The 16,384-nt window shown below is 44.1% G+C and overlaps 1 protein-coding gene and 1 long non-coding RNA gene across 2 annotated transcripts in view; one reads left to right on the top strand and one right to left on the bottom strand.

Annotated features, from left to right (window-relative positions):
* Positions 1–5,944, top strand: part of TRIM24 (tripartite motif containing 24) — a 57,301-nt gene extending 51,357 nt beyond the window's left edge. Inside the window, exons 16-19 of the mRNA XM_064420820.1 lie at positions 563–695; positions 2,030–2,104; positions 3,049–3,198; positions 4,274–5,944. Coding sequence (XP_064276890.1) covers positions 563–695; positions 2,030–2,104; positions 3,049–3,198; positions 4,274–4,483 — 568 coding nt within the window. The 3' untranslated portion in view covers positions 4,484–5,944. The remainder of the gene's footprint in view (positions 1–562; positions 696–2,029; positions 2,105–3,048; positions 3,199–4,273) is intronic.
* Positions 5,945–9,237: 3,293 nt separating this feature from the next.
* On the bottom strand, positions 9,238–11,889 carry LOC135300865 (uncharacterized). The gene is made up of 2 exons (XR_010362627.1): positions 11,425–11,889; positions 9,238–11,236 (listed from the first exon to the last, which is right to left on the bottom strand). It is a non-coding gene; the product is annotated as an uncharacterized LOC135300865 (long non-coding RNA).
* Positions 11,890–16,384: the final 4,495 nt, after the last annotated feature.

Below are 16,384 nucleotides of genomic sequence, written 5' to 3'. Positions count from 1 at the left end.
TTACAATCTCATGCTGACCTTTAAATCTCCAGTACTGTCTTACGCAAACTGGTAAAATCATGAATATCTGAATGTTTTTGGGAGTAAAATATTTTCAGTTTTACAAAGAATCCTATCTGTGGTAATCTCTGTAGATTAGTAATGTGCTGTAGATCAAGCTTGTAGAGGGTATGTAGTTCTCACCATATAATACTAACACTTTGCCTCCTGTTCAGCCATATGACTCCTTCAGTCCCTCTGTAGTTATGGTTGTACAGGGCCCTTCATAGTGCTGAGCTTAAATCCTGTGAGCTCAAGGGAAAAAATTCAGTATTAACAAAGGTAGGGACCATCTGTCTGTCTTTCTGCTAGGACACCATTAATGATGCCAGTGACACTAAAAGGAAACAAAGTTGTAGTAAAGCATTTTTGCCAGCAGCCTTTTGTACCACCACCAAGAAAACAACAGAGGTGCACAGAAAACCCACCCAGGGTTTTCAGTAAAGATGAGGGATTTACCCAGAAATATATGTAAAGCTTTCTCGCTTGACTCTCACTGAAGTCAATGTCTGTTTGTCTTTAGTGGAGAGTGGATTTGTACGTTCTGTCGGGATTTGTCCAAGCCAGAAGTTGAATATGACTGTGATAAACCTGCTCACAGCTCTGAAAAACGAAAATTGGAAGACACCATGGGTTTGGCACCCATAGACCGCAGGGTAAGGGTAAAATAGTTATTTAAAACTTCAAAGCTGAAGCTATTTTGAACTGTTAGAAACTTTTGTCAGTGTTTACCTGTTTTCAGTAGGCAACTTGTGTAAATATGCTGAAAATAGTATTTCATTTGGGGTCTTAGTCTACATGTATAGCCATTTATGGAAGAGTAGTAGAGAGGAGACTCCCAGGCTCACAATGTATGACGCTGATATGTGGGTGATTATAATGAGATTTATTGTTCATACAGTATCTAAATATTGCCAATGCAGTGTGTATAAGCGGGTCTGAAGGGCTATAACACAGGGTCAGCTGGAAACATGCAGGTTTGCAGAAACACAATTGTAAAGCAGCAAAGCACCCATGGAGCTACATTAGGATTTTATCTCCACCTGTTACTCACCTGTCCAAACCTGAGTCTTCCCATCCTCAGGCTGGATGTACCCTGCAGGTGTCTCTGCAGGGGTGGGATCCATCTGGAAGCTGCCCTGCAGCCTCGGAGGTCACTTTGTCATTTGGCCCAGTCTCCAGGAGCAATTTGTACCCTTTTGCAGGCCCATGTGTGCTAAGGTCAATCACAACCATCATCACTCCCCCACCTCTGGAATGCATTAATTATGCCAGCATCCAGACAGTTCCTCCTGCAATTCCCACAATTCCCACCTGCTGCTCTTAGGACAGATCACATTGCCCACCAATTATGTGTGTGTGGAGGACAGACTTCTGTAAGTTATAAGCCCTGTAATCTGGTCAAGCTGACAGCGGCTCCCAGGACAAGAATCTTGACTCCATGTTTCAGAAGGCTGGTTTATTATATTATGATATATATTATATTAAAATTATATACTAAAGCTATACTAAAAAGAATAGAGAGAAAAGGATTCATCAGAAGGCTAGAAAGAACAGGAATAGAATGCAATAACAAAGGCTCCTGACTCCCATAGAGTCCGAGCCAGCTGACTGTGATTGGCCATTAATTAGAAACAACCAACATTCCCCAATCCCAGATGCACCTGTTGCATCCACAGCAGCAGATAGTTATTGTTTACATTTCTTTCCTGAGGCTCCTCAGCTTCTCAGGAGAAAAAATCCTAGCAAAGGATTTTTCATAAAATATCATGGCTACACTGTAAAGATTCTGATAAGGGATCAGCAAGCATAAAATCACACAGAAGTATTTTTTTAGAATCTCTTTCAAGGCTCAAGATCCAGTTTAATATATTTGTATACACAAAGAAAAAGCGGGAATACTGAGTTCTGTATTTTCTGTAGTTTGTGATTTTAGAATAAGCCATATAGGATTCCTGAATTACTTGGGTATCTATTTTTCTCGGCACAGAAGTGTGAAAGACTGCTGCTATATCTCTACTGTCATGAAATGAGTCCTGCCTTTCAAGATCCAGTTCCTCCCACAGTATGTACCTCACTTTTCTATTTTATGTTAGCAGCATATTTGCCATGTTTCTAGTGGCATTCTAAAGTCCATTATCATAAGTCAAATTCCACAGACATTCAAAGCATTAAACATGTTTAATTTTATTCAAACTGTCTGAAGGGGAAATTAAAAGTTGAAGCATTGGGTTGGCAGGGGATTTACTAGTAAAATTCCACAATAAGTTATTTTACTTAATACTTCAAAAGTAGTTTAAAAATGTGAGTTCTAACACTGCTAACTTCATATCCTGAGTTACATCACTGAAAAGGTAAATTGGGATATATTTGGGGGTTTTAAACATTACATAATTTTGAGAACTGGGGTACTCCATAGTACTAATACGAAACTGAATTTCTTATTGACTTGAAATTTGTTAGTTTAAAATGGTAAACAGTACCTGAGTGCAGTAGAAGTCCAAAGAGCTACCACTGTGATCAGATGAAAATATGTTCTTCATAACAAGGCAGTGGGGAAAGACAAGTCAATGGGGAAAGAGTATCATCAAAAAGTAGTATGTTCCTATGCAGCCTTTATTCCATTTGAGTAAGAATTCTGAAGAACATTCCACAGAGTTTAATAAAAAGAAATAGCACAAGAGATTAATTGATTATTCATATTATGCTCATGTGTTACTAAATAACATCCAAACCACTCACTGGCTCTATTATATGTACTTAGTGGAGGTTTTATGTGTTTCTCTTTGATTTTAAAATAAGCATTGGAAAGAGTATACTTTAGCCAACAAATTGTCATACATCACTGTTATTCCAGAAACTGTCTGTATGTATGTTAAAAGTGCAATTGTATCTTTGAGTTGTACTTTGAAGATGAGACTAAATCTTGCCTACTACCTCAAATCTAAAGGTTTGTAAGACAGTAAATTATGAACATGGTTTCATTTTGGACTTTTTTTCCCCACTTAGGTCCCTGATTACTACAAAATAATAAAGAAGCCTATGGACCTGTCAACCATCAAGAAAAGACTTGAAGTGACCAATTCATTCTACAATAAGCCAGAAGATTTTGTGGCTGATTTCAGACTAATTTTCCAAAACTGTGCTGAATTTAATGAGGTTAGAAAAATAGATATTTTATCAGCTTTGTTGGCTTAGTTGTTTTCAGTATAACTGTAATGGGGGTACAACTTGAAACACAAGAATTTATTGTATAAAACATACTTTGATGATGAGACTGCAGTGAAAACATAGATCAGATCTGACACTGCAGTGGTCTGAGATAACTCTGCAGTGGACATCTTTCCATAGAAGGGGAAGATGGAAGGGAGGAGGGTGGTAAACATAGCTGAATTGCCCAACAGCAGCTAAAGAAAAACACAATTTTTTACCATACAGGTTAATGGTGGGCATTATGATCTAAAAACTGGTTTTGTCCTGCTTGTGTCAGATCTTAAATTCAGTAGGATTTTAATGTCTGGAAATCATTCTTATGATTTCAAGTTGCATGTAATTTTTATTATCCCCTACTGCACATAAGGGAATATGTGGTGAAATAGGGATGCAGGTTCTGAGTGGACCACAAAATGAGAGATAATTACAGTGGGAATAATTCCCACTGTAATTTTTCCAAGTGGCCTCTGTGGGATTCTCATCCAGTCACTCTGAGAGCTAGGCCTTACTCCTATACTGGGGATATCTGCTTCACGAAACTGGTAGCTGTGGTGGTTGTGGATGACTTTAGGACTGCTCAGTCTTCCATGTTACAGTCACTGTCTACCAAGTAACATTTTCTCTGTTAGGAAAAAGATCTGTAAGCTGGAAAAGTTTCTAACACCCTGAGGACATATCTGTGTTCTTTACAGCGCAACACAACACAGCTCTGTCCCCCTGCTCCCACCCCAGTCAGGATTTAAGAGTTTTTAGACTCTTTATACAGCTTTGAGTACCCAGGCAGTGTGGCTTTTGTGAGTGGCTTCTGTGGTCACCAGTTAGAGGGAGAAAAATCATTGGTGGTTGTTGGCCGGAAGATCTGCCCTCACTCTGTATTTTTGTGCTCTTTGGGGACCTGTGCTCCATAGCCATTTCTGCTGGTGACCTTTTTTTTTTTTTGTAGCTTGTACCTAAAAGACCTAATGTGATCTAAGCACAAAGCTATTTCACGATGCACTGATGTTGTTAATTCACTCAACAGCCCAATTCAGAAGTGGCTGATGCCGGCATGAAACTTGAATCCTACTTTGAAGATCTTCTAAGGAACCTTTATCCTGAGAGAAAGTTTCCTGTACAGCCAAACAGCCAGAGTGAAAAAGATAATGCAGAAGTTACCGATGACTCAGATGATGACTTTGTACAGCCTCGGAAAAAACGCCTCAAAGGAGAAGACCGTCAGTTGCTTAAATGAGCCACATGTGTTCCTACAGACAGTTTTTTTAAAACTGAGAATATTTATCACTGGTATCACTGTTTTGACTTGTAGGTTTGTGAATATTTACTAGACTTTCTACCCCCTGTCTGAAACACAAATCTAATGGAGATCAAGGCATGTGAAGAGCTTGTCTGAAAATCAAACCTTTCATCTCTTTTCTGGAGCAGCTCAGAAATTGCCATTTGCATGGGGTGACAGCTGTTTAATTTTGCTTTGAAGAAGTTTGTATAGAATTGAACTTCAAAACACGACATGACTTCAACATGTGGCTTTCTGAGTTTAAAGAAAATGTGATCTCACCAGACTTTTAATTTTACCAAAGGCATGTGGCTGGCCATAATTTTATCTCTCTGTACTGTATTGAACACAAGCCATGAAAAAAGATGGTATAATGTTATTGTCTTGCAGTACTGGTTGGTATAATGAAAGTGTAGTTGCCCCCAAAGAAGTTACTGGGAATTTTTAAATGTAAGGGAGAGGGTATTAAAAATAACTTAAAAAAAAAAAAAAAAACAAAGAAGGAAATAAAGGACAGAAAATTTTGGTTTACACCATTTTTCTCACCACCAGCAGGAAACAATGGTATTTCTGTAGTATTTTGTTTAACAGGTGTCTCAAGTGTGATGTACCTCTGTTTAATGAAGTTGGTGGGAAAGTCTTAAATGGAAAAATGTTTGTTTGCAAAAGCAGTCATTTTTGTGAATTTTTAAAGAGGGGAGAAAAAGCATCCTTTCTGTGCACAATCTCTTGTTCTTTTCCCACATTTCTAAATATGTCAGAATGCAACCAGTATTCACTCATGAGTACACAAGTTTGAAGAGGAAGATACTGCTCTTCAGCCCTCCATCTGTCCCTGAGCACCAGAAAATGAAGATGAAATACCTTATTTTGTTCCATCTACTTTCCAGGAGCACTGACAACCTGCTTCTGCCCTCGGAGTGCACCTCCAGTGGGACTCACCTGTGAAAGCTTTCCATCAGTTCTGTGGTTCCAGCTGGCTCCCTGAAAAACTCCAAACCTAATGCAAACAAAACTTCATCTGACTCTAACCTTTTATTTTAAGGCATCTCCAAGAGCATTGATTGGGGTTTAATTTCTGTGAGGGAAGAGTCCCTTGACTTTAACACTGCTGATGGATGATGTCCCCAGGCTGGAAGGGAAGGGGTTTGGCGGGGCTGGGACACCTGGGGGTGTGTGGGAACTCTGGGAGGTCAGCACCAGGAATTGCTGTCTGAGCCCCTTCACAAACGCACTGTGCCAACATTCCTCAGAGCCTGAGACTGGCTCAAGTGCTTGGAGCAGTGTGCTGACAAGGCCAAGATTCTGAATTTAATCCCCCCATGGATTTATCACTGTTTGACTTGACGATCCTTGTGGCTCTTTCCAACTCACAGTCTCCCGTGCTCCCGAAATAAAGAGCAAACCGTTTACACTGGCTTTTTAAACTCATGGGTTTTTCCATTGGAGAGTTCGAGCCATAGAGGAAGTGGGGGAGAGGAGGGAGAGCAGCAAGTCTCACCCGGTGGCTGTTGGATGAGGGAGGATCGAGCCCTGGCAGGGCCCCGGTTCCACACCAGGCGCAGTCCGGACTCGGGCGCAGCGCCCGCCCCGGATTGGCTCCTCCCGCCTGCGGCGATCCAGCCCCGGTCGTTCCGCGGGGGCGCGGCGGGCGGGAGTCCCCGGGGTTCGGGCACGGGGGAGGTGGGCGCTGCTCTGCCCAGGAGGGTGCAGTGACCTCGGGGTTCCGGGGCGGGGAAGATCCGCACCCCCGGGGCGCTGTGGGGCCGGGACCGTGCCGGAGCGCGCTGCTGCCCGGCGGGGCCCCCTGCACTCGCGCCGCCGCCTCGTGTCCGCCAGGCGGCGCCCCACGGGCCGGGGCCGCGGGCGGCGCTGAGGGAGCGGCGGCGTCGGGAGGGTCCCGGGGCTGGCACGGTTAGGGGTAGGGTGCCCGGCCCGCTTCCAGCCGCGATCCAGCGCCTGCTCCGCTGAATTGCCGCCATCCTGGGCCCGGCACCCGCACGTACCCGGCTCCCTGCGGGCACATTGGGACCTAGCCCCGCGCCGGCCGAAGCAGGAGCAAAGCAGCAGCGTCGGGCTCAGTCCCCGAGCGGCTCCTCCCGCCCGCGGCGATCCCAGTCCAAATCGCGCACCCAACCCGCCGAGGGAGAAACAGCTCCTCCCCAGACCCCCAGCAGACGTCGGCAGGACGCGGACCCAGGTCTCCGGGCCCGGGTCGTGGTGCCGGCCCCACTTCAAGGCCTCAAGCCCTGCGCAGCACTCCGAGTGACAGTCCCGCGGTAGCCCGGGACAGGCATCCACCACAGCGAGCAGAGCGGACACGGCTCCGCAGGAATTGATGAGGGAGGCGGGGCCGGCACAGGTGCGCGGGGCCCCACAGCGCGGGTGCCGGCGAGGTCGAGGGGATTTAAACCGCGGGTGCGAGGTTGTGGAGCTGTTAGCGCGCCTGCCCTCTGCCGTTGTTCCTTTCAAGGCGCATGCGCGCGATGCCGCCATCTTTGGACGTGCAGTAAGCAGCAGTGCTAAATCGCCATTTTTTGTGCTGCATCACGTGACTTCCGCCCTTCGTCGCCACCTGGGTGGTACAATTAAGGCCCCCCGCTCCTCCCAAGGGCGTCTGTCTTTTCGGCTGCCTGAAATCCCCACACTTGGCTCCTACGCCGACCCGGCGCTTCCAGAGAGATTTTTCCTGGTGTTTCCCGGTGTGGGGAACGGCTGGTGGCGTCAACGGCGCCGGCGGCTGGCGGGAGCTGCGCGAACGGCAGCACGAGGACAGGGACCCCTCTGTCTGCCATTTTGAGTGTGGCTAAACCCCGACCGGCCATCTCTAGTGCCCTGTCACGTGATCTCCTTGCCACCCCGCCATCTTGGGCGTGGCGAGCTGCTTTTCGCGCCGCCATGTTGAGAGTGGCACACAGGCAGCTCCGTCCCCCGGTGCCCCCGGCCCGTGTCCCGGTGCGGCCGCGCCTCTGCCCGGCACAACCGGCGCCACGGCTGTCATTCTTCTCCGTCGCCTTCCTTCTATCGCCTGGCCCCGCTCATGGTCCTGACTGTTTGCACTCCTGACTCTCCTCCACTCTGATTTCCAGACACGGGCTCGCTCTGCCCGTGCTCGGCAGCCGCGCCGGTCTCTGCCGCCAGGCAGCAGCAGCGCCGCACGCTCAGCCGGGGGCTGCGGCCGTGTGGGTGGCGAGAGAGCGGAGAGAAGAGTTGGGATCGAGCCCTTTTTATTTCCTTCACCCCGATCATATTTTCTTATGTTTTCAGGCACTTGATTGATTGTTTCATTCATATATAAAAAGGTTATGTCATTACTTTCAAACCCTACAGAACTCTATTCAGAGTTTCTTACATTCCTGTATATAATAGATAGGGCTTTATTTTGAAATGAATTTATATACAAATATTACTTGTCAATATATGAAAAATGAAAAACTTGACAGGTTTTAGTATTCTACAAACACCCCCTCCCTGTGAATTTCCCTCTCTGGGAGAGGGCACCCAAGCATAACTCCACTCATTCCCCACTCACCTGCTCCTCCACAGCATCGTGGCTCTCCCAGGGACATTGGGGTGCCCCAAATGACATTGGAGCCCCCCACCTCCTCCCTCACCCCTGAAGAAGGGTGAGTCAAACTACCCTGGAGAGCAGCACGTTGCTTTAACAATTTACATGTGTACATCCCCCCAAAAGGGCTCTGGAATAATAAAGGTCAGAAGAACTGAAGTTTCTCCCCAGCTCCAGTGTCACAGGCTGGTGGCTGCCCCACCTGAGAGGGTAGGGAAAGCCTGGACTGTCTTGGTTCAAATCAAACCAAATTCAGTCCCTGTGCTCTGAAGGGGTAGAGAAGTTTCCCCACTAGGGACCGCAGGTACCAAGAATTAATGCATCACCTGCTCCCGGCTGTGTTCCTTGCCTGTCATACAGCCATTTTCATTGGTCATGAACAATTGCATTTCAAGAGTTTTAACTATTACTGACTGAGTTTGTTGTGCTGTTTATTTTTTGGTTTTTGTTTGGTTTTTTTTAACAACTAAGAAAATACCATGGAGAGGAGACAATTCCATTTGAATAGTCTCTGAATTTCCAGTATTTGAAAGAAAAACTAATAGGATAAGTGCAGGAGTATATAGCCATTACCATTAGAATCTGTAAGTTTCCCAATATTGCTTTTGGTATTTCATTCAGCCCAAGATTTATCATACTTACCTTCTTTCCCTAACAAACACAATTTCACAAAATAGCTTGATCTGGGTCACTTTTCCTTAATTTCCACAATCCTGGCAGGAGCTTGGGGAGCAGCCCAGCCCTTTGTGACTCCGCTGTGTTCAGTTGTTTAAACCGAGCCCCTGCCAGCTCACGGTCGGCAGGTTTGGTCTCCCCTGCCCCAGCAGTGACTCCTCCCCTGGGCTGTGAAGCTGCGCCTCCAGCAGAGACAAGGATCCACCCACTTGCTGGGGAGGGCAGACAGTGTCAGCCGTTGAGGTTAAAAATATGAAGAACAATGTGAGAAAATGACAAAAAAGTCCAATTTGCCTTAGGCTCCTTCAGATGGCATTTCATGGTTCTGCAGTCTACTTCCTCTGAGTTAAAAATCAATCCACTCACAGGACTGTTAACTTCTCCATTAAGCCTCTTTTGTTATTAAGATTTAGGGATTTATTACATCCAGCTTTAGTTCCTGTAACCTTCCCAGTTACTGCTCTGGTTAAAAAAAAAAAAAAAGGCTTGGGGGGGATTATAAATAAAGAGAAACCAACTCAACTATAACAATTTTCTTGCTTTTCAGTATTTCCTAACATCAAGCACCTTGCACTGGAGAAGAAAGAATAGGTTGCTTCTACACATCCAAATTCCTTTGAGTTTTAGTATCATCTGTTTCCTTGTAATTATGAGAAGTGTTTTGTACAGCACAATGAATAAAATGGTCGCATTTTCAGAAGACACAATTGCATGAGGACAGACAGCAGAACTGCAATTTGGGCACATATTTCCCTTTTTGCACTCTAAGCTTTCTTTTGTGTCACACCTGAAATTCTGAGGTTTTTAGTACTCTGCCCAAGTCCTTCCCTCTCCTCTCAGTGCTGCTGTCATATGAAAAGAGAGGAATTTTCTTTAGCACTGGATGCCAGCCTTAACACCACAAGAAGTGGTTCAGCAGGCAAGAAGCCTACCTGCTGCTTTCATGACTGCTGAGGCCAAGGATGCCAACTCAGTGAGTGAGCTGCCACGTCCTTCCTTTGCTCAGAGCTTGCAGTGGGACAAGCAGCACAAAACCCAGCAGATCAGAGCCACCTATACATTAAACTTTCCAGTGTGAACCATTCAAAAAAAAAAGTGTGCCCCGAAGCCCACAGCACACAACATCCCAAATTATAATTCAGAATAGTTCTGTGCAACACTCACCCTTTACAAAATGAGACCCAGACCCATGCCAGGGGTCTCGGGTACATGGCAAACAGACACCATGGGCCCATCTCCATAGGGATAATGCACCTTTGCAGGCATCTGCCTCATGTGACACCACTCCCAGCGGGCTGGGGAGACCCCCCTGTCCCTCTCAGCCCTCCCTGCTCTGGCTGTGGTGCAGTGTCCCCCAAATCCTCGTCTGGCTGGAGCAAACCCACAGAACACCTCCGTTCAACACCAACTGATCTCCTTCACCACTTCCTGCCAGGAGACTGAACCACCAGACTGATGGGTTTCAATCCTAAATTAGGTTCTCTACATTCTTGCTCTGCCCCTTCTCTACAACATTTTCCTTCAATTTTCTCTTCCAGCCCCCTAGTTCTGTCTAAAACAATGCATCTAAACAATAGTACAGATAATATATCAAGTCCAGATATAGGCACTGAAATTGGCAGTTCCAATGTTACAACCTTACAGATAACTAAGCACTCTCCTGGGACAGGGAAAGAAGCAAAATCACATAGACTTTCAATGCAATACACTAAAACCAGCAAAGAATTTAATTTTGTATATTAAATATTAAAAATCACCTGCATAATTATAGAATACTTTATTGTTAAAACAATATTTTAAAACCCAGCCCTGACAGTTTACCTTCAACTGCTATAAAATATCTACTTTATATCTGTCTATCTATATATGTGAGTGTGTATATATATATGTGGACATGATGATTTTCTGTAATCTTGTTACAGGCATTTAAAGTCTGCTTTGCTTCACAGGTGCTTTTCTGCCAAAGGGATTCCCATATTTTTTGATCCTAAATAAAGCTTTGGAAAGCTGGATTTCGTGAGAACTGATTAATGTTTTGATTATTCTTATCTTGGAATTTCCCTTGAAACCAAAACCAGTGGGTAAACCTAACATGTCCTTGAAGGGCCATAAGATCCCAGCTATCCAATCCCCAATTCCCTCGGGATTTGTTCATTGAAGCTTTTCAGGGTTAATTTATCAAAGTTAAGATTTTGGTGATGTCATGATCAAAACAACAAGAAATCTGTGAAAAAGAAACTTAACTAAAGCTGGCTAAAAGTGGTTCCTGCTGATGACTAATTGATTCAACTCATTAAAAAGGAGGTAGGATTGGTTCAATACTCACAAACCCATCTTGCCATCAGAGTTCTCTGCTCACCGAGGACCCAGCAACAAGCAGGGACATTTCTCCCACTCTCCAGCAGAGACCTCCTCCCTCCACATCCAGGGAGCTGCAGCCACTCAGAGAGCACCAACTTAGTCCTGGGCTGGGAACAAGAGAGGACAAGGAATATTTTTAAGTCATTCCAACCTCAGCAGTGTCCAGACCTAGGAGAAAGCACTTCCCACACCACTCTTGGAATTTTCTTCCCTGGCCCTGCCAGCTTTTGAAGGTTTCTGTGGGAGCCTGACTCTACTTGTGCATTTCAGAAGCTGTACATCCCTAAAGCATTACCTTGGGAACATGAAGCTTCCCTTGTGCATTTCATTTCTTTATCCCAAATATTCTCCCCAATTATCCACAATCTAGAAAGAAAAGAAGGAGGACCAGTTAATTCTGACATAAGGAATGTTGATTATCCCAACACACTTCCAGGTGAAAAAAAACATTTCTGCCACTCTAACAAATTCACTTTATATTGTCTCAAGAATTAATCATTTAAATATTGTATTAAGAATCTTAGGGACACTTGGAATTCTCAAAAATGTCTTAGCCTTGCTACTTGAAGGACTTTGACACCCAGGGAACTGAGTGGTCCCAGATATAAACACCACACTTGATAAAAATCTGATATTTTATATTGTTCAGTTGCTAAGCTTTTCCAAAAGCTGTGTAGTCAAGGCTGGAAATCCTTGCTAAGGACTTTCCATGTCACATCTGGATTTACCTTGGGGAAAACCCTGCTCCGAGGACTTGGCTTTAAAGAGGTTGCAGTTGTTGTTACAGACACAGAATTTCTTTGCGATTTTATTTTTCCTGCACCTCCAAACACATTAAAAGAATAAATGTGTTTGGAGGTGCAGAGTCCTGAGGCTCAATTATTCCCATTCTCCTCACATCCCTCTTCTCAGCTGCATGTGGATTTGGGCCTTCTCTGAAGGTCTGGAAAGGAATTTGGGAATCCCCTTCAGTTGGTTTGGTTTCCAGCTTTTCCTCTGAGGTGGCCCAAAAGGCAAAAAAAGGAAAAAAAGCCCAGAACTACAAAATCCCAGCCCTTCCCAAGATACAGTTCCTCACACCAAACCTTGGGAGAACCCATGGTGGTTCTAACACTGCTCCAATCCCACCTTGAGCTGAGCTTCCAAGGTGCTCTGCCTAATCCACATCCAAGACTGGATAGCACGAATCCTACAGTAAAAGAGGAGGCAAAGTGAAGGGGAGGGGGAAAATATGAAGTTTTGTGGTTTTTCTCTGTGCACAACAGGATTGAAGAGTGGGATGGAGAGGTTTTATGGAAAAGTACCAAAGGCTGCTTAATTCCCAGCAATTAGTGCTGCTGAGGTGAAATACAAGAGGACAAACCCACTGGGATCAAACAGGAGTGGCTGACACAATGGGTTATGACATGGACCTGCAAAGCTGGAGTGTTCTTTCTTCTTCAGGGCTCTCCCAGAAATTCACCATGTCCGGACGTACTCCCGGTCTCCCCACTGGGAAGGATGGACTTGCATATCCCAGGTTACTGGTTAGGCTAGGTTATGCAAAGTGTTTTTCCCAAGGAAATGACATATTCTCTGAAACTGGGATAACCTATCCCATGGCTTTCCCCAGGAGGGGTCACAAGGGGATAGGGTCTCCCATAAAGGATTCCATATGGGCTCACCTTTTTCTTGGAGCTTGCCTGAATTCCTCAGCAATGCCAGGGAATGTGGCCATTTGAGGGTTTTGGCAGATTTGGCTCATTTGTCTTTTTAGCTTTGTTTCCTTCTCTCAGCTTTCCCACTGGATTGTGGTCTCCAAGGAATATGTCAATCCAATTTGATTCCTGTTCTTTTGGACAATTTTTGCACAATTCCTGTACAAAACTAGTCACCCTAATTGGATGATTTTCCCTACCATTCCCCAGCAGTTTCATCTGCCAGTCAATTCTCTGCATTACTTGGGGTCTTCCCAGATTTCTGAGCTTCAAAAGACAGCAGATTGACTTGTTTTGGAAACGAAACACTCCTGAGTAATTGTCTGATAACATCTCCACATTTGACAGCTGATCTTTTTACTGTCCTTCAGACAATTCCAAGGCTCACTCTTCCCATCTGGGAACAGGCCTCAGTCTGGATCTTCTCATGGCGTTTCCCTGCTGGGATCATGCTCGGAAATCCATGTGTTACAAATTTAGCAATTAGTTCTTCTCACTCCTGTCTAGTTCTAATTCCAAAGGATTTGGTGTCTGCCTTACCTGGCTGGAGTCTGGTTCCAACTCTGTTCTTCCTGCTTCTGCTGCTTTCTATTTCCCAGGAATTTCACCAATGGACTGACTGTTTTCCACCTCTTCCAGGATTCCCACTGTTGGGTTTGGTTGCTGGAAGAATATCAAAACCTGGGCCCCCAGGGCTTTACTATCAAGAATTACATCCCTGGATTTATTCAGCTCCAAATATTATCTCTTCCCAACAAGGCACTAGGCATCTAAGGAATATAGAAATGGATGTTACAACCACTGGTTACCCCTCTGGCATGTCAGAGCTTGGAAAAATAGGGAGTTTGGGCTTTTCCTGATAGTACCTGTGAGGTGTATTTATTTTAAGAGCTCCTTCCCACATCTTCCCCTGTATCCACCAAAAATCAACCTGTTCATTCCCCAGCTGCTTCCTCCCTCTTTTCTTTATCCAACAGAATTTTAACAGGTGAATATTCCCCTCTGGAATATCATCTTTCATTCCAAACCTAACAACAAATGAATCATTTCCTTTGACCTTCATTATTAGGACTTCACCAAGAGCTGGTGGATGCAAAATGGTCCTCTCCTGCTCCCTGCTGGATTCCTGGATTACTGCTCTTTGATAGGCTCTATCAAGTAGCAGTAACCATCACTTATGAAGTAACATCAGTCCTAAACAGGAAATAAAGGTGAGCGTTATTGGCATGATGAACACACCTAATCTTCATTCATGTTTGTATTCAAGTAATTCTGCCACTGGTGGGGCTAATTGCTATCGTTGACAGCATATCTCTGAGATGAATATCTCACTGATCCAAGACCAATCAGAATTTCACCTGGTACTCACACAGAGGTTCTTAACATGGAAAGACCCTTTGTGCCAAGTGATAGAGATGTGGATAAGGAATAATTATGCATTTTGATTTTATTTTTTCCTGAGACTGATTCAGGAATCTGATCCACTCCAACTGTCGCGCTGCTTTCAAAAACACCCTGGAAGGTGTGTATTCATCATTGAAAAGCATATGGGTGATGGAAATTCAGGACAAGCATCTGCTGAGGGGCAGAGTTTCCAACAATGCAGCAGATCACCAGGAGGATTCAGTGTCTGTGGTGAACATATTAAGTGTGGATGCCACCAGATTTTCACTGGAACACAGAAACCGCTTCAAATCCAAAAGAACCAAAGGGCACAGTGGATGAGGCCACTACTTGAAGGCAAGAGAGTGAGAGTTAGAAGAAGTTTCCTTTTATCCCAACAGACTCTGTAACCTTGTCATTGCAGTGGCACTTAGAGACTAATGAAAAGTCAGATGGTCCTGACCCATGTTTTGCTGTTCTTGGAAAGCCTGGTCATAAATCTCTTGGAATGGGTACAAATAAAGACAAAAATAGTCCATCAGCAAATGTTACTTGTGTCAATATGAAAGAGACTAAATACGAAGAGACTCCACCTTCCAAAAAGACATTTTTATAAAGCAATAAACCAGTCAATAGAAATGAGCTTTTCTACAAGAGAAGGGTAGGACAACAAGAGAAGGAAAAGTGCTGTCACAAATACATTTTGGCCAAGACTAATTTTGCAAATAATTTAAGCAAAGATATACTAATTTATGCAAATAATGACATTTCACTCAGAGTGGTCTCATGGAAGACCATGAGGTCAGGAATGACTCAATTAAAGTTTGTATTGTGCTGAAAACTCATTACTAGAGCTGTGGTTTCAGACCCCTGTACAAAAAATTTATGTGACATAGCAGACAAGGTCTTGAATAATTCAGATTTTGTTTCTTCAGCAAAGCAAATTCCGTTCTCCCCAGGCACCTGTAAGGCTGCCGAAACTGTCAGGCAATGATGCATCATTTTCATTCTACCTTGATAGAGCAAAAACCTTAAGGAGAAAGCACCTAACATATCTCTGTGAAAACAGGCTCAAGAAGTGATACAAAGGCTGAGAACTGAGTCTGCAGCAATAAGCACTGAAATGTTGCCAAAAGAAAAAAATGAGCTGTGCTAATGCAGTAGTAACTGCGTTATTAATCAAGGGTTTGAACACCAAAAGCAATGCATACAGTGCACAAAATCACAAGCAAGAAGGGAACTGAAAAAAGATCACCAAAGAACATGCCCTGGAGTTCAGAAATTTGGGATGTAGCCATATTGTTACCAGATTAGTGGGCTTAACTGTGACTGCATTACTGCTCTTAGATTGCTAACTAATGTAGCAGAAGAGTACCAGCAAGGAAGTAACAGAAAGTGGCAATGCTGGCAAAGCAGATCCCACTGCCTTTGGGTTGTCTTATCAAGGGTCCCATGATAGCACTTTCCAAACATTTTCCAAAAGATATCAATATCCACTAAAAGAAAGCTGAAGAACCAGATTCATGCAAATCAGATCCTGAAAGGCAGAAGCCCAAAAATGACATGTACAGTGCTGCATTAATGCTAATGTGGAAGTTTATAAAAAGTAGACGGTCTGGAAATCCAGTTGCTGATGAAACAAATGAAAATACTGACAAAAACCCACTAGGGGACATTCTGGGTTATCTGAGTAATCCTATGAAGAATCACAGAATATCCTCAGTTGGAAGAGACCTGTCAGGACCATCAAGTCCAACTCCTGGCCCTGCACAGACAGTCCAACAGCCCCACCCTGTTCCTGAGAGCATTGTCCAAACACTCCTTGAGCTCTCATAGCCTTGTGGTTGTGACCATTTCACTCTGAAGCCTGTTCCAGTGCCTTTTTCCTTATATCCACCCTACAGGAATAAAGAAAAATCCATCACTTTAGCTCAGCATAAAGGTGGTGGAAATTATTTTATACGGTGTATCCCCAAAAATTCACTGGGTCTAATTTTAAAGGTAATTAATATATTTGCTATTAACATTTATTGCATTAATTAAGATGTTTACATTCAGGAATTTTTCTGAAACATTCTAACAGCAGTGCCATGTAACAAATAAATATTTACACTATAAATATTAGGAGTTGTTCATAAACTTTCTTGTTGCTGATTTGATATGTGTTCCAAGTAC

Source organism: Passer domesticus, chromosome 5 (genome assembly GCF_036417665.1).
Source record: "Passer domesticus isolate bPasDom1 chromosome 5, bPasDom1.hap1, whole genome shotgun sequence".
Taxonomy (NCBI): Eukaryota; Metazoa; Chordata; class Aves; order Passeriformes; family Passeridae; genus Passer; species Passer domesticus.
This window is presented reverse-complemented; position numbering and strand designations above follow the sequence as displayed.